The sequence below is a fragment of the Thunnus maccoyii genome, chromosome 4 (assembly GCF_910596095.1).
Source record: "Thunnus maccoyii chromosome 4, fThuMac1.1, whole genome shotgun sequence".
In the NCBI taxonomy this organism is placed as follows: domain Eukaryota; kingdom Metazoa; phylum Chordata; class Actinopteri; order Scombriformes; family Scombridae; genus Thunnus; species Thunnus maccoyii.
This window is the reverse complement of record NC_056536.1, coordinates 32,307,772-32,334,390: the sequence shown is the minus strand read 5'-3', so window position 1 is coordinate 32,334,390 and position 26,619 is coordinate 32,307,772. Positions and strand designations below refer to the sequence as shown.

Sequence of the window (26,619 nt, the reverse complement as noted above, 5' to 3'; positions counted from 1 at the left end):
AAGACGATGCAATCAAGGAAATAATTAATGTGTTATGTCGTTGAATATGTTAAATCTGTTGTACATGTGGCATAGTATGCAAACACAAGGTGGAAGAAGCATCTGGCCACCCTATATTGTTATAAGCCTTTAGTTAATTATTTCTTATTGATTTGTTAATTTATGTTATTGCTATTGCTCTTTATGTCATACTAGCCTGAACCTTGTAATATTACTTACATCTCCTACTTATTTCATGGCATTTAACACAATTTATTACCATTGATTGTGTAGTGGATGGTTCAACTTGTACAAGTCATCCTAGTGTCTTTGGCCACTAGAGGGCATTATTGCTTCACTTTGGATTATCCAGCGTATGTATTCTATGCCCTCATGTATATAAAGGGAAGCAGTTTCCTGGAGATTATTATTCATTATGTTTTTTCCATTGTTTATTTCAGATACACCACACATTGTACATGTTGATGATATTCCACAAACAACCCTTCAGTAAAGTATTCCGACAGTGAGAATGAACACAATCTGTGGAAGCTCTTTCTTCATCGAATAAGTTGCCAAAGCCTTCTGATAGAGGCCAGGAATATCAGGTATTGGCGGAATTGCAATGTAATATTCATAAGTATGTTTTAATTAGTGTATAATCACCTGAAAATAAGAATTGTTGTGTTTTTCTTACCTTTATATCTAGAGAGAGTGGGTCCTCTTCCATGGAGCCCGCCATGTTTCTACAGTAGCCCAGAAGGAACAAACCAAACACTGGCTCTAAAGAGGGCCTTTTGTGTTTTTCGTGAGTTTTGCGGCCACTGTAGGTTCTCCTACATGTTTGGAAGGGGAGGAGGAGGGGTATTCAGTTGGTTGCAATCTTCAACCTCACCACTAGATGGCACTAATCCTACACACTGGTCCTTTAAGCTCCAAGCTAGCTGCTAACCTACTAATCTTGCTTTGTAGTTGAGGCCTCTGTCGCTGTTGCTTTTATATATTTAAAAAAAGAACACAAAACACCAGCTTGAATAAAAGCCTTTTATTTATATCTGATAATAATTTTAATTCATGGATCATCTCATTATAACTGCAAGTCATTTATTACTCAGTTTTAGTTAAAATTCCCCGTGAGCTGCATTCATAAACAATACCAACATTTTACAAAGCTGTACATGTCTTACATCCTCAGGTTTTTTTTGTTTTTTTTTAAAGCTCACAAACCAATCAGCTGATCCATGATGTCACTGCTGACAGACAGCTGATCTGTCACAGCTACTTCCTGTCTGTCTTTTAGCTACACAATAGCTGTATTTGCTCGTCTCCTGCAGTGTTGTCGCGGTAAGTAAACCTCTGATAACACTTTGCTTGTGTTAATGTTGAATTCAGTGTTTTTTATTTTTCATGTCTGTGGTGAAGTTTCAGTTCACAGCGTGGCCTCCAGGGGGCGTCACACTGCAGACTGAACACTACATAGCCAGTTTAGCTTTTAATACTTTTTAATCAGTATCACAAATTTAATTTAAACATGTCAAATTTTGACTCAGAACTTATATCAATACAACCACAGTGGGTCAAATTTGACTTTTTTAGTTTGAAAAAATGTCTTTTAATCCTAATCATAGCATAATAATTTAAAAAAAAAAGTGACTTTATTCTGATCCTTTTCCTGTGCCAGTATTACAAATATATCTAATATTAGTTTAATTTATTTATTTCCTAAAATCAGAAATTCAAATCTTGGATAACTCTGGAAATAATTGATACCAAACTTAAATACCTGACATCAGAATTTATGATGCTGATATGAGATAATTAAATTAATGACACTTAAAAATCAACTGTAATGACTAAAACGTCACCTGTTGATGGGGATATGCAAAGTTTCAGTTAAATGTTTACTATTTTTACTATAAATTTTTGATATTGAAACAAGACTAATAGATTCAATTCAATTTAAAATAAAACTTTAACCTGCTATAGTTCAGATTATCTCGGGGAAAAGCACATGTATGTCTACTATATATATATATATATATATATATATACTGTATGTAAATGTGTCAGGTGTAATTAGATGTGCAGTCATCATGTACATTTCACGTGAAATGAATCTACATTATTTAAGTAAAAACTGAATCATTTTCAAATTGAACAAAATATATATAAATAATAATAATAAAAACAATAAAAACTGCAATTTCAACTTGTCAAAGTTAAACTAAATAAAACTTAACTGACTGGATAAATGTCTGTCATCCATATATATATATATATATATATATATATATATATATATATATAAAAATATATCAACAGCATCAATTCTGAAATCAAGAATTTTTGTTTTTAAGTTGTAGAAACTTGAGTCAAGATTTGATTTACTGATGTCAGATAATTAGATGTACTGTATGTAAATTCATCACATGTGAAATTATGGTCTGCATGTGATTTTTTTGTATTTTTTTAAAATAAGATATTTGAATCTTGGTATCAAATTGACATGAAAACAATGAATTTCATGACTGAAAGAATTAGATTTGTGTTGGATGTTGAAGGTGGCACTTTTCTAGAAGACAGCAAGACAAAAAAAAAAGGATTAAAATCTAAACCGGCTTCGGAGGAAAAGACACATTTCACTTTGTTATTTGACATCTGCAGCAGAGATGAGAGCTGCTGCTGCTCTGTGGTTCTGTTTCCACTGCTGAACCAGACCTGAACTGGTCCTGAATCAGGCCTGAACGGGACCTGAAACAGGCCTGAACTGCCATATGAATCCTCCGCCAGACATTAAGACATTGAAGACAGATTTAACGACATTTCCGGTTCTTTGTGAAGGTTTTTTTTAGATCAGAATCGAGACAGAAGCTTCATCATTTTGGAACAAAATCATTTTGTCATCTTCATGAAACCATTACCAGCTGATATGAGGTGGTCTGGAGTTTAAAAAGCTTCAAGGCTGCAGCTGCAGTTTCTGTTTCATGATGCTTGACTGCTGTGATAAAAACCTAAACCTGCATTTTTTGATAACTGTCATCTCCAGCTGAAAGTTTGATTTTATAAATTGTAAATTGTGTATGTGTGTATGCATGTGTGTGCATGTGTGTGTGTGTGTGTGTGTGTGTGTGTGTGTGTGTGTGTGTGTGTGTGTGTGTGTTTGTGTGTGTATGGCTCTGATAAAGCATGGCGCTGTAGGCACTGACTATCATATGGATGCTAGCAGACTGCCAGCTGGTTAGACTGATTAGCTGCTTGCTGATTGGATGACACCTTCATTGACTGGCTGTCTCCTGATTGGCTGAAACTGATACATTTAAATATTTAGACCTTTTTGTTTTTGCATCCAAGCTGAGTGTAGCACTTTGATTATTTTTTCTGTGCATTTTCTTTTCCTTTTTTTAGTGAAAATGTTGAAAACTCCTCATGAAAAAAAAAAACTTCAGAAACATATAAAACTTTTTAAAAAATCTTCATGTAACATATTGTCAGGTTTACTGTCCTGATACTGATCTCAGAGGCTGAATAAAGCTTCCAGACAACCACAGTCAGCAGGCAGACACTGGGAGCCACACAGCCTTAGGGAACCCTTATTCGACCAAATGTTACGGTGAGATGAGAAAAATATATAGACTGTCAATTTGAGACTGTGGAAGCTCATTTCTGCCCAGAAAATAAAAATAAAAAGATTAAATTTTAGAAATGATCAAAATAAAAATGCTCCTTCTGAATCATCTTAATGATAGCATAAACATAATGAGACATGATAAACTATTCTTAGTTGAAATTTGGACTTATTTCATAATTGAGACTCAAAAAGTCAGAACTTTATTTTTTGTCTCATAATTTTGATGCAGTATTTTATTATTTGTACTTGATAAGTCACCTTTTTTTTTTTTTTTTTTTTTACATATTTCATAATTTTCACATAATTATTTTTTTTCTGATAACTTTGACATAGTATCTAACAATTTTAAACTAACAAAGCATAATTCTGACATAGTATTTCATAATATAGATGCATATTTCATAGATTTGACATAATCTCATAACTGTCACTGATCATCATATCAGACTTTTGTAGTATACTACTCTGACATTGTGTCTCAAAATGTTGTCACAGTGTCTCCTCACTCCTAAAGCACAATCTTCATTTGTCTCATATATTATTTTTGACTTGAAAAACAAAACATTTTGACCTATATTCTCATACTTTTTGACTATTTTAGTCAAAATCTGGACTTACTTCATAAGTGTGACTCAGAAAGTCAAAACTTTATTTCTGTCTCATGATTTTGATATAGTATTTCATTATTTGACCTCGAAAAGATCATTTTTATACAGTGTTTTGGTATCTCAATTTTTTGTTACATATTATTTTCCTTATTTTGAGGTTCATGATTGTGATGTAGTACAGCATACATTTGACTTAAAAATAGTATCTCATAATTTGTCATAGTATCTCAATTTTCAACATGTTATAGTATAATTTTGTGTCACAATTATGTAATTTTGATGTAGTATGTCATGAGTGTGACTTAATATTTCTTACTTGTCACAATTTTTTAATTGTAATTTTAATGTTGTAGCTATCTCATAATTTTGACATAGCATCTTAAAACTTTGAAATTTGTGACTCATATTTTCAAACAATGTCACAATAAGCATAATTCTGATGTAGTATTTCAGAATTGTTATGTGCTATGTCAAACTTTTGGCATTACAAGTCACATTTTTTAATTTTATCTCATCATTTTGACTCACAAAATCACAATTTTGACAAAGTATTTCATATTTTTGACATAGAATCTGCAAAATAAACCCAATAATTTTAGCATAGCATCTGTGTGTGACAGAGTATGTTATGATTTTGACGTACTGTCACACTTGTGACTTAAAAGTTATAATTTTACAATAGTATCATAAAACCATGACTTTTGATCTTATAATTTTGACTTAAAAAGTGATAGTTATAAAGTATCATCTTATAAATTTGACATTGTATTTAATAATTATAAATTAAAAAGTCACAATTGTTAAGTATTTTCTAATAACTTTGGAGTAGTATGTTATATTTTTGACTCAAAAAGTCGCAATTTTGATGTAATTTCATAATTTTGATATAGTATCTTGTAGTTTGTCACAGTATCTTATAACTTTGACTTTGAAGCCTCAAAAAGTGTAGTAGCTGTCATACGTTTTGACATTTTGTTGTAATAGTGTCGTAATTGTTCAAAGTACAATTTTAAAGTTGTAGCTATCTCATAATTTTGCCATAGCATCTTATAACTTTGAAATTGTATCTCATAATTTTAAACTTGGAATGTCACAATTTTGACATAGCATAATTCTGACATACTATCATTTTGGTGTCGCATGTTATACTTTTGACATTACAAGTCAAATCTCTTCAGTAGTATCACATCATTTTGACTCACAAAGTCACACATTTGACAGTATTTCATAATTTTAACATATTGACATACTGTGTCACACTTTTGACTCAAAAGTTATCATTTTATGGTAGCATCATATAACCTTGACATTGTATCTAATGATTTTGACTTAAAAAGTGACAATTTTAAAGTATTATTTTAGAACTTTGAATTAATATGTTAATATGACTTAGAAAGTTGCCATTTTTCAGTAACATCTTATAACTTTGACATTGTGTCATACCTTTGGCTCAAAGTCATAATTTTAAGGTAGCATCTTATAATTTTGATGATTTTACAGTAGTAAGTTATAACTTTGACATTGTATCTTATAATTTTAACTTAAGGCACAATTTTTAAGTATTATCTTATAACTTTGAAGTAGTATGTTAGAGTTTTGACTCAAGAAGTCCCACTTTTGATGTAGTTTCATAATTTTGATATAATTCTTGTAGTTTTGTCACAGTATCTTAAAACTCTGACTTAGTATCTCATTTTAAAAAGCACTGAATGTGACAGTATTGAAGTGGTCATAATTTTGTCATATTATTTCATACTTTTGGTTTCATGTGTCATTATATTGTACTTTTTAAGCATCTCAATTCAACATAGTCTTATAATTTTACTTTTAAGAAGTCATAATTTTGACATAAACCATAATTCTGAAGTAGTATCTCATAATTTCATGTACAAATATTATTATCATTCATCATATTCTGAACATTTCATCTATTTTCTTCTTTTCCTGACAGACATGCTCTTCCACAGTTTTCACATTCACTTAAATACAGCAATAGTTTTTTTGTTGTTTTTTTTGTCAGTAGAGGAACTGAGAGTGTCTGCTGAGTGCTGATTGTGGTTTCTAAACCAAACAGTCATCAGTGTGCTGTTTCTGATCAGGGGTCAAAGGTCAACTCCGCATCAGACACGTGACCAGTCCAACAGCATGTGACATCATCAAAGGTTTAAACAGGAAAAGGAGAGAACTTAAGACGGGTCTCTGAGCTTTTCAAAATGAAAGGCTTGCTCCTGTTTCTCTGGGGCTGATTGATGTTCAGAGGCCACGCAGACGACAAGATTCAAACTGTCGCTCATAAAACAACTCCTGACATCAACAGGAGGCAGATTTTCATTAACAGGGTTGTTGTTTTCGAAATACTTATCAGCTGTAGATTTTGACTGTTGTCCTGTCATCAAACTGATTAATAATTTTGGAATGAATCCGGTCAACACCGTCGTCTCCGTTGCCTCCAAAAGTTGCCCAGTGTCTGATCAGAGGAGCTGTGTGGTGAGCTATGATGTGGACGCATCAGGATGGCTTTTATTGCTGAAGGCTCGAGGTATAAACTAGAGACTGATGCAGAAACACAGTACAGTAATGACCGACAGCCTGATGAGTGTCGTTAACTGTTCATTCATTGACACTTCTGTACCTCTAAAAACTCTAAATGTTGATTTTTCTCTGAATTCAGGTTCCTGCAGTTTTTCATGTTGAAGATTTCTCATCGGACACATTTTGTCCGTGAGGTCTTTGTTATTTGATAAAAAACAGGATTGTTGAACATCATTGTACTGTGTTACCTTGGTGGGAATAAACTTTTTTTAATGGCCAATGTTTTGTCACAGCAGGAAAAGCTCAGTTGTAATTAATAACATTATAACGCCATTTGTCAACATGTCTGCTGTGAAAAAAGTCTTTAAACAGAGTTAAAGTTAGCTCCAAGTCAGCAGGAAGTCCATTCTGTCACAGTTAAATCACCTCACAGAACTGAACTACAAATTACTTTGTTGGTTATTAGCCAGCAGGCTAAAATAATGAGCTAACAAACAACTGACTTATCATGAGACCCATTTGAATATTGATACTCCACATATATCAATGTTTACAGTATCTGAGTTGTACTTGTGAGTCTTATGAAATATTCAATCACTTTTATAACTCTTGTAGAGACTTGATGTCCTGTTACTTTTTAAAAAAAATCACAGTTGTGGCTTAAAGAGGGTGAATTAGAGTAATAATGTATTTTGATATGAAGCCAGTACATTATATCTGCACCCACTGCCAATCTGAAATCCCCAAGGTGTTTTCTACTCATATAATGCTGATATCAAAGTCAGAGAAGAAATGGCAAATGTAAAAAGGATCCTTCAAATTGTCCCAGATTATTCCTAATTCCCTATGTGGGACAGTTTAGACTGAAATCTGGGATACTCACCAAAAGGTCTAAATCACACTTCCAAGTACATGCCCATGTTTGGTCATCTCAGTAATTACAATGCTTTTGCTGTTACAAATAGTATAGTAATGTATTATATTATGTATTGATATTAATATTAATATAATTTGCAACCTGCATAAAAATAACAAAAAACATTACAAGACTAAGACCCCCAAATTATTATTTGTATTGCACATTTCATGTGCTTGAATGCATATTTCACCAATTTACATGACTGTCCCACATTTGTGAAACCAGCTGTCCCACATTTCAAACCACATTTTCCAAAGTGGGACAATGAAAAATTTGCCCTTTTGTAGATAATAGAACAACTAGCACACCTGGTAGCTGCTATCTTATTATATTCTGCTCAACATTATACAATATATTTGACTTATTGTTAAATCAGTCTATTTAATTGTTAATGTAAACTTGTGGAAAAATGTTGAGCAAAGTGCAGTGAAAGTCATCAGTCGTCCTGATCCAGAACCACAAGAACCACACTCTTATAATGTTGAAAAAAATGTGTCTATTATCTTCTTGATTAATCGATGAGTTGTTTGGTCTATAAAATGTCAGAAAATGGTTAAAATGTTGATCAGTGTTTCCCAAAAGCCCAAGATGACGTCCTCAAATGTCGTTTTGTCCACAACCCAAAGATATTCAGTTTACTGACATAGAAGACTAAAGAAACCAGAAAGTATTCACATTTGAGATGCTGGAATCAAAGCACTCAAAACAATTGATATATTATCAAAATAATTGCAGATTAATATAATAGTTGGTAACTAATTGATTAATTAACTAATCATTGCAGCTCTACATTAAAGTCAGTAGAAACCATGTCAGATCCAGCGGTGGAATCTATGATTGAAGTAGCTGCTCAAGTAGTGTACATAAGTCCAATTTTGAGGTACTTGTACTTATTACTTACTTGCACTTAAGTATTTCCATTTTCTGCTACTACTGCTTATACTTCTACTCAGCTGTAGTTCAGAGGGAAATATTGTACTTGTATTGTACTAGACCAAATGATCAATCGAGAAGATAATCATTGGATCAATTGATAATGTCAAAGGTTCTGGTCTCAGTTGAAGCTGAAATCCACCTTAGAAAGATTTCCGACTGTGCCATTCAGTCGTATTTTCAGCCTGTAACGTGTATGAGCTATTAAGTGAGTGAAATGTTTGGTGATATGTGTGTCCACTGATGTGATAACGTGTTATTATGATGTCCTGGATCAGATTTAGTCTTTAACTGTGACAGAATGTCTCAATTTCTACATTAGATTGGTGATTTTCTATATTTTTCTTCTTGTCAGCAACTCTCATGTTTGGATCCAGTCCAACAATGAACTGATCTACCGACAAGTATTGTGTATGTATCCAAAGCCTGATATATCTTATTCCTCTGTGCCGTAGACCTCCGTTGTTGTCCAAAAACTATTGAAAACATGTCAGTTAGTCCCACCGCTGCACTGGGTGACATGTTCCTTCATTATGAAGAGTTTGGTCACGTTAGTTTGTTTGGAAACGGCTCCAAAGACTAGTTACAGTGATCACATTTTCAGTCTCCAGAGAGTAGTTCTCTGTAAGGCAGATGCCACTGAGCATGTGTGGGAACGCTGTTCTGTTTACTGCTTCACTAGATTGTTGTGCTACAGCTCTTGAATTTGTACTACATTATGAATTTCTCAAAGAGCTTCAGCACAAAGTCCAAAGGTTGTGATATGAAGCACAACAAGCCGTACACAGAACTACTCTCCGGAGACTGAAAACATCTCTGTTATCAGTCTTTGGAGCCGTTTCTAAACAAATTAACATGACCAAACTCTTCATAATGAAGGAACATGTCACCCAGTGCAGCGGTGTGACTCACTGATGTGTTTTTAATAGTTTCTGGACAACAACAGAGGGATAAGATATATCAGGCTTTGATACACACACAATACTTGTAAACATCAAATTAACATCAGATTAGTTGACAAGAAGAAAAATATAGAAAAAGAGCTTTAAGTCCCCCAATTCATCATTTATAATTTAGAATATAAACAGTTAATAAATGGTTTATAACACACTACAATGTAGTTATAAGCAGATATAAGAACATTTTAAGTGTTTATTAATGTACAGTATTTATTATACTTCTTTTATACTTATTATTTCTCCTTTGAAGAGCTATTTTATATTATTACAGCTGTGTTTTAGTATATTGTCGTTCATTGTCTGTTTATGCAGCAGCAAACACTTCTGGGTGTCCACAGGAGGAGTTATAGTTATTGACTATTACATTAATAAACACTTATATCTAATAGTGTGTTAACAGCTATTTATTAACTCGCGTTTCTGTCAGTCTGTATGTTATGAAGCTCAGCGATGTTTCTTGCAGACGTCTGATGGATAAATTGTTGAATCCTGTGCAGACGTCGATGCTTCTTGGTCGACTTTGGACCAGAACCTGAATAATTCGACCCATCTTTAGAACCAGAGTCAGACTCTGGGGGCGATCAGCGAGCTCCTCCTCCTCCTCCGATCGGCTGCTGATCAGCTAGAATCGATCACCAGCAGACAGTCTTTAGGAAATGCATAGAAGACAAAGATCCAAATGCCCTTAAGAGAGAGAGCAGGCTGAAGGGCGGGGCTAAATGGCAGCGCAAGGGATTGTGGGAGTTGTAGTGTGACTGCTGAGGGTGTAAATGTAGACAGACAGACAGACAGACAGACATAAAAACATCATAATGGAACGTGTAACTGAACTGCAAAAAAATTAATAAATGAATCATCTAAGTTGACTTTTATTAAAATGTTTACTCTTATAAATGTTTACTTTTGAGTGTCAGTCAAACCTACAGAACTGATTTCTCCTCCAAAAAATAAAAAAAACAAAAGTCTAACTGAGAAATGTAATCACATAGAAACAAATAAAATTTGATTCTGAAACTGTTTCTGCCCAAACATGCAGTAAAAATATTGCAATAATAGTATTTGCTGGTTAAATCATCAGTTGGTTTTCAGTGGTATATATAGCGTGACGTAATGTGACAGGAAGTGGCGGTATATAGAACCAATCAGTGTTTACAATAACTTCCGGGTAGAAAACAACTGCATCACGTACATACAATTCAATGACGTGGAGCATAAATAAATATGAGTTTAATCAAGTAAAGAAGTAAATAAAGAAGCACATGTAAATCAGTATAAGTATAAGCAGTAAGTAGTAAAAGTAATTAAAAGTAAGCATAAGTATAAATGAGTAAAGCAGCGGTAGGCGGCTTCCCACTATGACAAAATCAGCTACCAGTTAGTCCAACTGGTGGTGAGATGTCGCTATTGGGTAGATTTGGTTTAACTATATATCTTCAAATGTTACAATTATGAAAATAACAACAGAAATAAACAAGTTTGCTGATGTCACATATCTTCAAATCAACTACCAGTTGTCTACCCGGAAGTGACTGTTGTTGTTGTTGTTATTAGCGTGACGTCACGGTGATTCGGTCTATATAGCGTGACGTGACGTGATGTGACAGGAAGTGGTGGTGGTGGTATATAGTGTGATGTGACAGTACATGACAGGAAGTTGCGGTGTCTCTGCCTGCAGCCTCGGCGTCAGTTTGCAGGACGAAGGCTGAAGTTTAAATGAGGCACTTGTTATGATGCAGAGCTGCAGGTCGTCGGCCATGTTGGCCACAGAGTGTATGTGTGTGTGTGTGTGTGTGTGTGTGTGTGAGAGTGTGTGTGTGTGTGTATGGCTCTGTTACATCATCAGGAATTTCAAAACATCGGGCAATTTTCTTTTTTTTTTTTTTTTTACAAGCAAGCAAGCAAATCAAATCATCTCTGCTTCTATTTAATGTCTAATAATAATAATAATAATAATAATAACAATGACGTCATCGAGCCGTCACATGTTCAGTTTATAAAAATAAAAAATCATTCCGCTGATATTCACATGCTCAGATACACATAAAGACTGTTTGATAAATCACCAGCTGTAATACGAGCCGCTGACGATGATCTTTGCATACGTTTATAAAGTCAGAATAATGAAGATGATGAAGATGAGCTGATGTGACGTTTTCGACTGAAACGTCTCATCAGGACACACTGCGGGATGATGGGTAAAAATGAAAACACCAAAAAATTAAACATGTTAAAGATGCGGCGGCTCTGTGGGCAGCTGTTGTGTCATTAGCCAGTCAGAGGCCTCGAATCCCGTCCACCAGCCAATCAGAAACAGGTCCTCACTCTGCATGCTTCTCATCCTCCAATAAAAACCAGAAGAGTCATCCAATAAGATGCAGGAAGAGGCGGGTCTTCAAAGCCCTTATAAATATCCCCCCCCTCAAAAAAAAGTCAGTGAATGAAGAAAGAGAACGTCCTCGCTGCTGGCCAATCAGAGAGAGAGCCCGCCCTCTAGTCCCCGCCCACTGAGCCGACTGCCAATCAGAACCCGCGTCAGTCTCTGCGGGCTCGGCTCCAGCCAGGGGCCTGGGCTGCCCCCTTGATGCCGTGACAACTGAGCTCTTGTCCAATCAGATTCCCCCCTCCATCCCGCGGTGGCGATGCTGGCTGCTGATAGGCTGACCTCTGAGAAGCTGGCTGCTGATTCGTTGTCAGACAGACGCTCGTCGTCGTCCATCGGCATGAGGAAGGAGAACGCTGATCTCTGAGCACCAGCTGAGCTCCCAGAATGCTCTGTGTGGTGGGTGGTGGTGACGTCTCCCTCCTCCTCCTCCTCCTCTCTCACCCTCCTCCTGCTCTTCATCTCGCTCCTCCTCCTCCTCTGCTGCTTCGCTCCCCCAGACTCCTCCCCCTCCTGCGTCGCCGGTGTGTCCCAGGATCGCGCAACGTTCCTGGGTAAGCTCCGGGTCCTCCTCCCCTGCTCCCTCTGGTGGTCCCGTGTATCCTTATGCCTCACAGTCTGGCTCCTCATCTTCCTCTTCTGCTCTTCCTCCTTCCTTCTCCTCCTCTCCTCTTCCTCCTCCTCCTCCTCCCTCCGTCTCTCCTCCTCCCGCGCCTCCTCCTCTACCACGTCTAGGTCCAGATCAGGAGGCACTAACCCTCCTCCTCCTCCTCCTCCTGTTCTTCGTTTGGTTTCTCCCTCTCTCCTCATCCTCCTCTTCTCTCCTCCTCCTCCTTCTCCTTTGGTACTTCCTCCTCCCCTCTGTGGGCTGAGGGAGGCAGTCGTCATGGTTACCGTATCCACATCCTGCTCCTCTATTCGTGAAGAGGAGGAGGGGGAGAGGGCTCCTTCCTCAGGGCCTGAGAGAAACAGACAGAAAATATTCAGCTGCAGTTCGTCCACCTGATGCTGCTGATGAAGTTCAGCTCTCAGCAGATTCACTGAGCTTCTTCCTACTGTCAGGCTGATTTTCAAAATTCAACACTGACTCTGATGGTTTATTTTCATAGAAATCAAGTGAAACTAAAGGAAGGAAATCAATCTAGAAACTGATGGATGATTTTGAAAAAATAATTAGCTAAAAACTAATCTAATCATATGTTAGGATGGTTAAATATGATTAATTTTTTCTCATCCAAGATAAATAACCTTAAAGGACGTGTTCACAGTTTTTCAAGTGTGTCTTAAAACAACAGTCAGGAGCCCAAATGAACATTGAAACCTGTTTTTCTTGCTGTAATCGTTCCTCCTGTTCATACTGACCATTAGAAGATCCCTTCATAATGACCTTACAATGGAAGTGATGGAGGACAAAATCCACAGTCCTCCTTCTGAAGCTAATATGAAGCTTCAGCGTCCAAATGAGTCAAATCAAGTAGATATCTTTCAACGTTACAGTCTTTTTAGTGCCAAAGTCCCTCTTTTTGTTACTATACTTCCACCTGCAGCTCAACAGGGAAACACTGTCCGAGGAAACACAAAGAGGGAATTTGATGCTAAAAAGACTGTAAATGTGTCAGATATCCACTTGATATGACTAACTCAGACTGATGAAGACTCATATAAGCTTCACAGAGACTTTTAAATGACTGTGTGGACACACTGTGGATTTTATCCTCCATCACTAACATTGAAAGCACATTTGAAGGATCTTTTAATATCCAGTATGAACAGGAGGAATGATTACAGCGAGGAAAACCTCTTTACTGTTACTATGGACACCTGACTGTTCTTTAAACCAGTTTAATGATGTTAAACCAGTAGATATGTCCAGTACGTATATAAACAATTCCTAATGATAACATTGATAAAATTAATGTGACCTGGACACAGATAAATGGTAGAAAATGTCGTATGTTTTGAATTAGGCCTATTTAGTGATTACAGAGCTAAGTTTATTAGCTCTTTGTGTCTCGTACATTCTGTATGTTTAATATTTTAAAAAGTGATGTATTCATGTTAATTCCTTTTAAAAAAAATACTTTAACTGTTCTGCAAAAGCTGCTGATGAAAATGTAAAGATGAAGGGATGAGAGACAGAGAGAGAGTTCAGGAAAAGGAGATGAAGTGTCTGAGCGAAGACAAGTTACCAACCGCGAGTTTTCAGTGCGTCCAATCACGTAGAAGCAGGGCTCCCCCTGTTTAGAGTTGGTCATACAGAGAGACAGGCTGGACAACTCCACTGAGGAAGACGAGGAGGAGGAGGAGAGAGAGGAAGAACAGAGCAGGAAACAAAAGAAGGAAGAAGAAAGAGAAAGTACAAAAAAAATACAAAGTCAAGACAGGAGGAATCAGGAGAATCCAGAGCTATGATTGGACAGAGAAGTCAGTTCTGTTTTAAAGCATAAAGCTGGAGATGTTTATATTTTTCTTATTGTCAACAACAGAACCAAACCAACAACTTCCTGATACGGAACAACTCTCCAGAGACTGAAAGATGAGATCTGTTGACAGTAAGAACAATATATAAATCACCTTCCTTTAAGCTTAAACTTCACTTTTGTGAATCAAAAGGAAAAGATTTAGTTAAAGGTGAGAATTCAACAAGAATCAGGAAGTTAAAAAGAAGCAAAAGTGAAAGAGAAGCAGCAGCTACAAACTCTTCTTCTTCTTCTCCTGCTGACTGGTGTGTTCAGGTGACATCATGTAAATGTCAGTACGCCGTCATGCGGTTGAATCTCACCGTAGTCGGGCACGTATCCGTTTCCCTTCTTGAGGACGAGGTGGATTCGATGTCCTCCTCTTCTGATCTGCTCCACAGCCTGACTGTGAGTCATCCCGGCCGTGCTGTCTCCGTTGATCTCCACCAGCTGGTCGGACACCTGAGAACACAACAAGCGCACCTGCTGTCACCGACACAAACACCACGGAGTCCTTCTGATCTACAGGCAGGGAGGAAGACGGTCAGTTTATCTTTAGTTTACAGTGAAGTCGGGAAGAATTAGTCACTCCGACTAATTTTAGAATCAGGCTGAGCTTCTGTCAGATCGGTTGTTGTTTAATGTCTGATTGATACGGTGGCCCTGAAGTGCACATCACAACGACAAATAACAAAACACAACCACAATAGCAGACAACACAACAACATTAACTTCTTCGGTTGTGTTGTCAGCTTTTGCAGTTGTGTTTTCAGCTTTTGCGGTTGTGTTTTGTGATTTGTTGTTGTGTTTTGTGATTTGCTGTTGTGTTTTCCTGTTTGTCATTGTGATGTGCACTTCAGGGCCACCGTAGATCGATCACCTGATTGATCAAAGTTCTGTCTGTTAGATGATCGGTTGGATTTCTGGCAGCAGGTTCAGCAGCTCTGAGTTAAAGTTAAAGAGCCAAAATGAAACCAGAACTTCCAGATTCCTCATTAAAAGTCTCGTTAACATTTGTAACTCTGCTAATAAGTAGAAATCCGACCTTGGAACAGAACCTCACTCAAAGGTCGTAGATTTGGTTTTAACTTTGGTTTTTTTTAATCAAACAGGCTGCAGCTCACCTGTCTGTGTGTCTCTGTGCTGCTCAGGCTGCTGCTGACGGGACTTTTATAATAAAATGATGTCAAACAGATCAGTTAGACAAGCTGTGACTGATTTAGCTTCTAAATAATCCATGTTGTAATGACCCATATGCAATAATAACTCATCCACTCTTTGAACTGGGGGAGGACGGAGTTGTATAAATATTTCCTCTAATAACGTCCAAGAAGATTAATCATTGATAACAGAACATTCTTTTACACTTCGGTTCTTCTTTATAAAGGACCCGAAGTCTTCATTTGCTTTTGGGAGCAATTTTCACCAACAGTAACGAGATGTTAGTTTTATTCAGTGAAGATCTTTTCAGTTATGTTATGTTTAAAAGTTATGAATAAATAAATACCAACCGCTTCAGATTCACCTCCTACTACCAGGCCTCTGCTGGGCTGCAGCTAGTTGACGACGTGTAACACAGCGTGAAGGGTTGCCAGATACTCAAGTCGAGTATCCCCCTCTTTCACTCTCTATCATAACGTGGTGGCCACACCACATGTGAACAAGTGTTAGTAGTTTTCTTTTTTAACACTTAACATACAAACATTTCAGATAATCACAGTACACATACAGCACACACTTTATTACTGACAGTTTGTTGGATAATTTGAGTGCACGTGTTTTAGTTAACATTCTGTTTTTCATATTTCTTGCTTGTGTTTAATCCTGATTTGTCTTTTGTTTCATGGATTCGGCGAGTCCTCCCTCTGGCCGAAAGAGTCGGCGCCGGTAAAGATGGCCGCTTATACTGCGGCAGGCAGGAAGTGGAAGAGACCAACGGGAGCGTGTCAGAGGGGAGTCTGCCTTTCAGGATCCAGTAAACTTCAGTTACTTTAAGTTTATTTTTCTTGCTTTTGATAGTTAGTTTTGGTTATAAATAGTTTCTTGATTTAAATCTTTGTTGATATTAAGGTTACTTTGTGTTATAGAGTTAATTGTTTATTCCTGCCCCCCTTATGTGTCATTTGTCAGGTCTGTTATGCTGTTTGTTTAGTTGACCTCAATTTGAGTTTTTGAAATTACTTTCTACTAGTTTTCCTATTTTTGTATTTTGGGAAAAGTTGAAATTAAGTTGTAAATAGATGACTAATTTTTGCTTTATACACCTTGTGTTCCTGAGTTTTACTGCTTGGTCCCTGACACATAATAACACACTTCTTTTTGCAGAAAACACACAAACCTGGCAACCCTGCAGAGATCTAACGGGTAACATTATATGGAGACAAATGGCAAGATTGTTTGGAATCAGTAAAAACACTGGTTGTTGGGACATTTCACCACCGTTCATACTCAAATCTACACCCATGCTCAACAGTATGTCATGTGACTCGATTCCTATGTTTAAATAAGGACGGGAGTTTTCTGAAAAAAACATTTAATATCATTATTTATACAATATATGTGTTTTTTATCAGCCTTTAACAAACATCTGTTCCCATCAGTCCTAGATGTTTACAGGCTGAAGACATGCGACAGACAGTAACGATGACTTCAGAGGAAAGCGGTGGGAAGTTTTACAGATATGGACAAAACCCAGTTTCGATGATGTAAGTAAAGTCGCTGCTGCACTTGTAGTTCTTTTAATGGGAGTTGTAGTTTTTTCTGTGTGCGCAACGAAAATGTTGTTTGATTTTGTTAAAATAACAAAGATTTAAATTTCTGACAGCAGCTGAGCGGTCTGAGAATACGGAAACGCTGAATGAGAGATTGCGTTGAGTTACAGAAGCCGGTGGAACAGAGGCTAGACAGGAAGTGACATCATGACCTCAGCTCTCCAGAAATCCTGAAGGTTCACGGACACAGAGACTCTGTTAATGTGATGTATTGTAGTCATGATACAAGCAGCCAGAGGGCGGGACACAGGAACATCGTTGAGGATGCTGTGTTTGAATAAACTTTATTGGAATTGTCACTGGACAACCCGACACAACATAAATGTCCTGATCTGGTTCCTGCTCCTCAGAGGACGAACCCTTTAGATTTTAATGACCCCTCTGTGGCCTCTAGGGGACGCTAGCGGCACTTTAGATTTTCAGTCTGGACCATTTGGTGTTAAATATTCAAACGGACAGAAAGCAGAGAGCGGCTGAAGCAGCTGTGATGTTGAATGTTTGATGCTCAGAGTCTCAGAGCTGCAGACAGAAACTAAGAAAACTAAAGATCATGAAAACTTCACATCATTTAACGTCATGAAGGAAAACAGGACAAACGTTACAGAAAGAGCAGAAAACTTCCTGCAGCTGCTTCACAGTAAGTCCGGTGTGTGTGTGTGTGTGTGTGTGTGTGTGTGTGTGTGTGTGTGTGTGTGTCTGTGTGTGTGTGTGTGTGTTTACCTGTATCTTGTTGCTGCGCTGGGCCGGCCCCCCCTCCATCAGTCCCAGCACATACAGCCCCATGTTGTACTCGCTGCCCCCCCTCAGAGAGAAACCGAAACCTGTAGGACCTCGTTCCAGATCCACGCTGTAGAACCTCGACTCCTCCTGACACACACACACACACACACACACACACACACACACACACACACACACACACACACACACACTCTGATTACTACAAGTAAACTTTACTACAACTACTGCTGCTAATATTACTACCACTGTTATTCACACGACTACTGCCTGTGTTGCTTCTACAGCTGGACTGATGCACAGTTTTCGGGTTTTATGACTTTAAGTAAATAACAATAATATCAACGTGGAACCGACGCTCCTGGTGGGTAAGATAAGTTATAGATTCAGTTAAAGGGGACGTACTCTGCACATTTCCAGCTCTATATTTATTTATATTCTGGGGCTCTACTGGAATATCTTTGAATGATTTCCAGTTAAAAACTCCTTATTTATCTTCTACTGGTCCTTTCTGCAGCCCCTCAGTTCAGCCTCTGTCTGAAACAGGTCGTTTTAGTTCCTGTCTCTTTAAGGCTCCACTACTTTTTCTAGTTCTAGAAACCAGAATGAATGTGAGAGCGACCTTTGACCTCCCTCTGGATCCCTTCATCAACCGGCCGTCGATGTCCAGGTCGGCTCCTTCTGACAGGGACGACGAGTCTGAGGAGGAGAGAAGAGAAACGTTCATTCAAGAGGAGTAAAGCTGCAACGATTAGTTGATTCATCGATTAGTTGCCAACTATTGATCATTTTGACTCGTTTTTTATGAAAAAATGTCCAAATTCTCTGATTCCAGCTTCTTAAATGTGAATATTTTCTGTTTTTTTTAGTCTTCTCTGACAGTAAACTGAATATCTTTGTCTTGAGGACAAAACAAGACATTTGAAGACATCATCTTGGGTTTTTTGGGAAACACTGATCAACATTTTTCAACATTTTCTGATATTTTATGGATCAAACAACTAATCAATTAATTGAGAGAATAATCAGCAGATGAACCGTTAATGAAAATAAAAGTGGAGTTTAAATCCTGCTCTCGAGCCTTAAAGGAGGAAACGTGTGAAATCAGAGACGTCAGAGATCAGAGAGGATCCTGTTCTCCGTCTGGATTCATTAACGAGTCTCTTCTGAAAGCTTTGATCTCTGCTGACAGTGTTTCATGATCAAAGATCAGTAGAGAATATATCAGCAGCAGCTTCTCATGTTTATCTGTCTCTCACATTAAAACCATGACAACAACATATTCACTTAGTTTCTCATTAGAACATGAAAACTTTCTCGTTTTCGCATCTTTTTCGTGATATAACAAGATGATTTTCATGTTGTTATGACATAAACTAACCAGCCGTTTCATCAGGAACACTTGTGTAATCTAATGTGATCCAACACAACAGCTCTGCTATAAACTCTACTTATGAAGTTTATATATTAGTTTTTGTTGACATTGTCAGAAAGATGATAATTCCACTTTATGTTTATTATTCAGGTGGTGATGAACTGGAGTGTGTTATATTGAAAAGTATGTTAATGAAGTGGACAAAATATTAGGAACATTTTTCAATCTAATCCACTAGTTGTATTGGATTGCATTAGATTGTGATTGAGAAGTGTATTTTCTCATTATTATTAGATATCAAATGATTCAGTGTTTTCGAGAAACTTTTCTTATGATCAGCTGTCACTTTATTTTGTTAAATCACAAAACTTTATTGTTATAGAGAAACGTTTATCTCAATAAAACAAAGTTTTCTTGTTTTAACAGGAAGGTTTGTTGTTATAATGAGATACAGTCAGTGCTCAGTGTCACTGTCGCCATAGCAACCATATAACATGATTGATCTATGTGACAGGATGTTTTTATGTATGTTGATTTCATATTATTCTCATTTTGTGAAATAAAGTGAAAGTTTTGTGATTCAACAAAAAAAAAAAGTTTATTGTAAAAACTGAATAATTTAGTATCAACTAATTATGAAAAAATATGTCATAATGACAAGAAAAGTATATTTTAATAACATGAAAAGTTTCTCATTTTAACAAGAAACCAGTGATGAAAAATCCTTTACTGCAGTAAAAGTACATAAGTATTATGAGCTTGATGTAGTTAAAGTATTGCAGTAAAAGTACATAAGTATTATGAGCTTGATGTAGTTAAAGTATTGCAGTAAAAGTAGTGGTTTGGTCCCTCTGACTGATATATTATTATATATGACATCATTAGATTATTAATAGTGAAGCATCAGTGTTAGAGCAGCATGTTACTGTTGTAGCTGCTGGAGGTGGAGCTAGTTTACACTACTTTATATACAGTTAGCTAGTTTAGTCCAGTGGTTCCCAACCTAGGGGTCGGGCCCCTCCAAAGGGTCAGCAGATAAATCTGAGGGGTCGTGAGATGATTAATGGGAGAGGAAAGAAGAAAAAACAAAGTTCTGATACACAAATCTGTTTTCAGTTTTTGGACTTTTTCTCTAATCTTTGATTTTTGCTGAAATATTGGATCATTTGAACATTTATTGAAATGAAAGCATGTGAGAAGTTTAGAGGGAAAAATCACTATTTGGTACCTCAAAGTTGTACTTAAATACAGAACTTGAGCAAATGTACTTAGTTACTTTCCACCGCTGGAGGAAACTGAGCAATGCCATGCTGGCAGCGGCATGTTCTCGTATTTTAATCAGCTGCAGATGATGAAGGTTAATGAAATGAAGTCAGTGTTTTCTGTGGTTGATGCGTCTCTGCAGCTGCTGTCTGTATTCACACAAAGACTGTTTGTGAGTAAAGACGCATCACTCTGTAACGCCGCTGTACGACCGCCAGCGGACTGTGTGTTCCTGTAGTCTGACAGAGTGGAGACTCACTTCACTTAAAGTTACATTTCATCTATTTTTCACTGCTCAGCTCATTTTCAGCTCCAGTCGTGTTTCTGCTTCTCAGACAACAAAAGATGATCAGACATCTTTGAGTTGGAGTTATTTTGAACGCCATCGGACCTCATCTCTGTGTGAAATAAACCTGTAAAAGTCAAGCGTGTGTGTCGTACGGTGTCTGGGCGTGATGCTCAGTCTCAGCGTGTTCCCGGCTCTCCTCAGGATCTGGGCGAGGTCTCGGTGCTGCAGGCCTCCGACCGCTCGACCCTCCACCGCCTCCAGCTGGTCTCCCGGCTGGATCTGCCCCGTGCGCGCCGCCGGGCTGCCGCGACGCACCGTCACGAAGCGGTGCGACATCAGGGACGGGGCTGCACAGAGACAGAGAGAGAGAGAGTCATATGTCATCCAATCAAACTGGATAACACCTGTAACCATGGCAACACTGGTACACTAGATACATGCTCATCATGTCTGTTGACCCGTCAGATTTGTTTTTAAATGATGGAAACAAATGTGCGTTGTATAAATGTGGACTGTTTCTGTGACTTTCTGATAGCTGCGTAATAATAAATGTGTTTCAGGTTTAATAATTGAAGTCTGTTCAGTCTGAACGAGCAGCTGCTGCAGCACAAGAGACCAGTTCTCACATCCACAGACCCCGCTGGAAAAGAACAGTCAGTCATTTGTTCAAACACCTAAAAATGATGTTTAAGTTTCACTGAGGGAGCGGTCACATGATGCTGTCTGTCAGGAGCAAAGCTGGAATTAGAGTTTGTTAAAGAGGACGTATTCTGCACATTTCCAGCTCTATATTTATATTCTGGGGCTCTACTGGAATATCTTTGCATGGTTTCCTGTTAAAAACTCCTTATTTATCTTCTACTGGTCCTTTATGCAGCCCCTCAGTTCAGCCTCTGTCTGAAACAGGCCGTTTTAGCTCCTGTCTCTTTAAGGCCCCGCCTCCTGATGAGCCCACTCTGTTCTGATTGGTCAGCTTCAGGAAGCTACGTAAACAAACTATAGTAGCAGGATTTCACTTCTTTTTCTCCTTCTTTACTCCAAATGTCAACTTCTCAAACACATCCGTACATGTTGGAGCTGAATCACATCTGAAATATGAGAGCGAACAACGCTAGCAACACACCTTAGCAACAAACTTAGCAACCAAGGCTACAGAACAGACGGCCATTTATAGGCATGTGCGACGAGCCGACGTCAGCTCATCAGCAAGATAAAACAAAAACCTGACCTCAAGTTATGAAACTTTGACCATGTTTAACATCATAACAGGATATAAATAACAGAAAAGCACATAAAACAGAATATGTCTCCTTTAAAGAGCTGAAACATTTTTTTAAACAGTTTAAGTTTTAGACACTAAAAAACAAAAGATGTTCATCTGATGAGTAAATATCATGCTTCATGTAAATATTGTACTTTCTACTCCTCTATATTTATTTGACAGATTTAGTTACGTTTCAGTTGAAGATTTTATATTTAAAACATATGATCAGTTTGTTATATATTAGACCATCCAATAGTCTGAGTTGTTAAAATGAGCGTTACCATGACATCATTAAAATGCTGCTCACATGTACACATCAATTAATCAGTTTTAATATTTAACAACAATCTCAATCAGGCCATTTTGCATAATGAGTACTTTTACTTTCAATACTTTAAGTATATTCTGCTGACAATACTTATGTATTTTTACTTAAGTAGTATTTTGAATGTATTTGTAATTGAGTGTTTTTTCATTGTGTTGCTAATTTAACTGATCTGAACTCATTTTCAGGAATGAACATGGAGAGAAAAATTTGTAGGAGTTTGGTCTTGCAACAGAGACCGCCAAGTTCATACACACACACACACACACACACACACACGCACACACACACACACACACACACACACCTGATCCCATGTCAGTCCAATCTGGGGTGGAAACCTCAGTGAGGGAGGAGGGAGTGAAATTCTCAGAAAGATTTTCTGGCTCAGCGAGACATTAATCGCCGAGAACAAAGAAAAACTGGAAACAAGTACAGAACTGAGAGGTCACATGACCAGCAGACAGACAGACAGACAGACAGACAGGTGGACAGACAGACCACCATTAACCAGCCTCAACTACTGACTGACTGAGCTGTTTGCAGAGTTTCATGTTGTGCGTCGCTGCAACCACCTGAACACAGAAACCTTCTTACTGCAACATGTGGCGGATTATCTCTGATTTGATTTTCATGGAAATACAGTGAAGTGAATGATCGGTATAGCTGCAGGATTTACAGTTTTCAGGGTCTAAAAACTCTGGAATGGTGCTTTTAGTGTTGCAGAACAACACTTTAAAAAGAGGCTTTAAAAAAGAGCAACTTTCTGTGTGTAAGAAGCTTTAGAGTTACATCACAGACCAGCAGCTGCGTATCCCAACACTGAGAACAATCAGCTGTTCATGTGTGAGCTGAAAAGAGTCATGCAGGGATTTAGCATTTCACTCCTTCAACACACACACACACACACACACATATATATATTTAATGATAAATAAACATTGTAGTATTTAAAGTATTTAAAGAAGAATGAAGTTCAATGCTCACTTCATTCACTCCAGCATCACTCAGAGGAGATGACTCATGACGAACAGCATCTCAACTGTCAAATATGACAGAAGTCAACTATCAATATGTGGAAATTATTAATTAATAGTTTAAAAGAAAAACATCTGATAACTACTCCATTTTTGTATCATTAGATTATAGATCTATAGCAGCGTCTGTCTGTCACAGGATGAGACACAAATAGACAATTTATATCTGTTAATTACTAAAAGAACTGAACGGACGTAAAGGAGCGATGTGTGGGTGATGTTATAGGAGAGTTGAGACATATTTGAAATGGTCTCAGATTAGCTGACATCCTCGATGACGGCGGTGGCGGATCAGTTTCACAGCCGGAGGACGGAGGAGGAGCGAGGACGGGAGGAAGCAGAAATTAGCAGAACAGAAAGCACCCACTGTATTTTTTTTTATTCCACACATTCTTGTCAAAACCTGCCGCCTACATTACCCACAATGCACCTGGAGATTGTGGTGTGCTATGCTAGTAGCAGCTAATGTAGCCTGGAACTTTTCTTTAACTCAACTCTCCCAGATTTTTTTCAAACTTGTCGCCTTCAGCCCCAACCGACACCGACTCAAGTGACATCATCAGTGACATCATCAGTTTTGTCCCGCCCAACAGTATCCAAAGATATTCAGTTTGTTGTCATAGAAACCAGATCATAGATTAAGCTGTAATATTTATTTATTTGTTATATATTTATTTATTGCTTTTCAGTATTTTCAGTGGTGAAACAACTTTTTGTTTTTAAGATTTCAGGTTCAGTTCAAATGAACATTAAAGCTGTTGACCTCTCCCATGACCTTACAATGGAAGTGATGGAGGACAAAATCCACAGTCCTCCTTCTGTGCAAATATGGATTTAAAGAACCTAATCTATTGTTAAATTATACAACCTAACATCAGTAGTTTGTCAACATATTGAAAGTAAATCGCACCACATCATTAGCTGTTCAATTTAACAATGTATTTAAAAGTTTATCTGAAGCTAATATGAAGCTTCAGCGTCCAAATGAGTCAAATCAAGTAGATATCTTTCAACGTTACAGTCTTTTTAGTGCCAAAGTTCCTCTTTTTGTTACTATACTTCCACCTGCAGCTCAACAGGGAAACACTGTCCGAGGAAACACAAAGAGGGAATTTGATGCTAAAAAGACTGTAAATGTGTCAGATATCCACTTGATATGACTAACTCAGACTGCTGAAGCTGAATAGAAGCTTCACAGAGACTTTTAAATGACTGTGTGGACACACTGTGGATTTTATCCTCCATCACTTACATTGAAAACACAATTACTGCTGGTTTAAGACCTAGCTTTAAGTTATAAGTTAGATTTGTTTAAAGTATTTTTTGGTGCATCTTATGTCTTTATTGGACAGCTGACAGTGAAGAGATGAAACAAAATGAGGACAGAGATGAGGGACGATGTGCAGCAAAGGTCTGACTTAAATCTGGGACATAAATTAAACATTTTGGTCACCAGAGCGCCACTAACATAAGCTCTACTCTAAACAGACGTGAACAACACTGACTACATTTATAGCCAGTTGTAATGTCAGATTTGGTACATTTTTGAATAATTGTGCAGCCTTACTTTGCACAAGAGAGTTTTTAAAACAGTCTCTGCTCTCAGCTGCATCAATAAATGATGCTAATGTGACTGACTATCTAAATATAGTCGACTAAACACCGACTGTGATCGAGTTTCATAAATTAACAGCTGCCTGGAAGTAAGAAAATCAACATTCTAGACAAACTGTGCACTTTTTTACTTTGTGTTGGTCGTCTCAGGGAGTTTGTGCTGTCAGGAAATATATTTGTTGTTGTTCTCGTGAGTCTGTAAACATCAGAGACAGAGTGCGTGACTATAAGCTGCACAAATAAACTGTACTGAGCTCAGCGGGAGAGTACAGTAAACAGGATTTAAAGAGAAAGGACTGAAAGAGGAAAAAACAGCGGGATGGTCCTTTAAAGCAAGTTTAAAGGACTTTAAACAAAGAGACAAAAGTCTGTGTGTTTAACACTGAACTCACACACACACACACACACACACACAAAGACACACACACATGCAGAGTGTTGGGTGGATGTTTGCATGTGAGCTGATAAGCAAAGTGCTGAGTTCTGCATGTATGAAGCTGCACTGGGATGTTATTCAGACTGACAGCTGGAAGTACAGAGCAGAAATTAAAACACTGACACAGAAAAATGTTCTGTAGCACTAAAAATAGCAAAATGTCAACATTTAAACATTTAATCATGTGACTGTTAGAAAGCTCCTCTATAGTCCTGTATTATACCAGCTGTGATATATGAAGGCATAAATATCTTTCTCAGTTTAACTCCTAAACACACCACGCTCAGTTTAGTTCCCAAACGCACCACGCTCAGTTTAGTTCCCAAACGCACCACGCTCAGTTTAGTTCCCAAACGCACCGCGCTCAGTTTAGTTCCCAAACGCACCACGCTCAGTTGTGTTCTCAAACGCACTGCGCTCAGTTTAGTTCCCAAATGCACTGCACTCAGTTTAGTTCCCAAATGCACTGCACTCAGTTTAGTTCCCAAATGCACCACACTCAGTTGAGTTCTAAAACGCACTGCGCTCAGTTTAGTTCCCAAACGTACTGCGCTCAGTTTAGTTCCCAAATGCCCGACACGCAGTAAGCTATGGTTCCTGAACACCTTGCGCTCAGTAGAGTTCCCACTGCTCAATTTAGTTCCTGAACGCACCTTACCCAGTACAGTTCCTGAAGGCACTGTGCTGATTTTAGTTCCTAAATGCCCTGGGTTCATTTTAGTTCCCAAACGCCCAACACGCAGTAAGCTATGGTTCCTGAACACTTGGCGCTCAGTAGAGTTCCCATCGCTCAGTTTAGTTCTTGTACGCCCTGCGTTCAGTAAGCTATAGTTCCGAACGCACCATGCTTATTTTAGTTCCTGAACATCCTGCGCTCAGTTTAGGTCATGAATGCCCGACTGTCATTTTCGTTCCCAAACACACCATGCTCAGTTTAGTTCCTGAACGCACCATACCCAGTACAGTTCCTGAAGGCACCGTGCTGATTTTAGTTCCTAAATGCTCAGTTTAGTTCTTGAGCCCCACTGCACCCATTTTAGTTCTTCAACAGCAGGTTGGACCTTTAAAGTAAATTTAAAGGATTTTAAACAAAGAGACAAAAGTCTGTGT

General features: G+C 37.8%; 1 protein-coding gene and 1 long non-coding RNA gene across 10 annotated transcripts in view; one reads left to right on the top strand and one right to left on the bottom strand.

The window, feature by feature from the left end:
- Nucleotides 1-10,409: 10,409 nt before the first annotated feature.
- The window catches only part of magixa (MAGI family member, X-linked a), a 66,060-nt gene continuing 49,850 nt past the window's right edge, over nt 10,410-26,619 (bottom strand). For all 9 annotated transcript variants that reach the window (XM_042409276.1, XM_042409278.1, XM_042409277.1 and 6 more), the window contains 5 exons: nt 20,986-21,180; nt 18,529-18,605; nt 17,889-18,035; nt 14,721-14,859; nt 10,410-12,897 (listed from right to left, as the gene is read on the bottom strand). In XM_042409276.1, the coding sequence (XP_042265210.1) occupies nt 12,029-12,897; nt 14,721-14,859; nt 17,889-18,035; nt 18,529-18,605; nt 20,986-21,180 (1,427 nt within the window). In that variant the 3' untranslated portion in view covers nt 10,410-12,028. The remainder of the gene's footprint in view (nt 12,898-14,720; nt 14,860-17,888; nt 18,036-18,528; nt 18,606-20,985; nt 21,181-26,619) is intronic.
- LOC121895817 lies at nt 16,030-17,330 on the top strand. Its single transcript, XR_006095849.1, has 3 exons — nt 16,030-16,869; nt 16,998-17,102; nt 17,225-17,330. It is a non-coding gene; the product is annotated as an uncharacterized LOC121895817 (long non-coding RNA).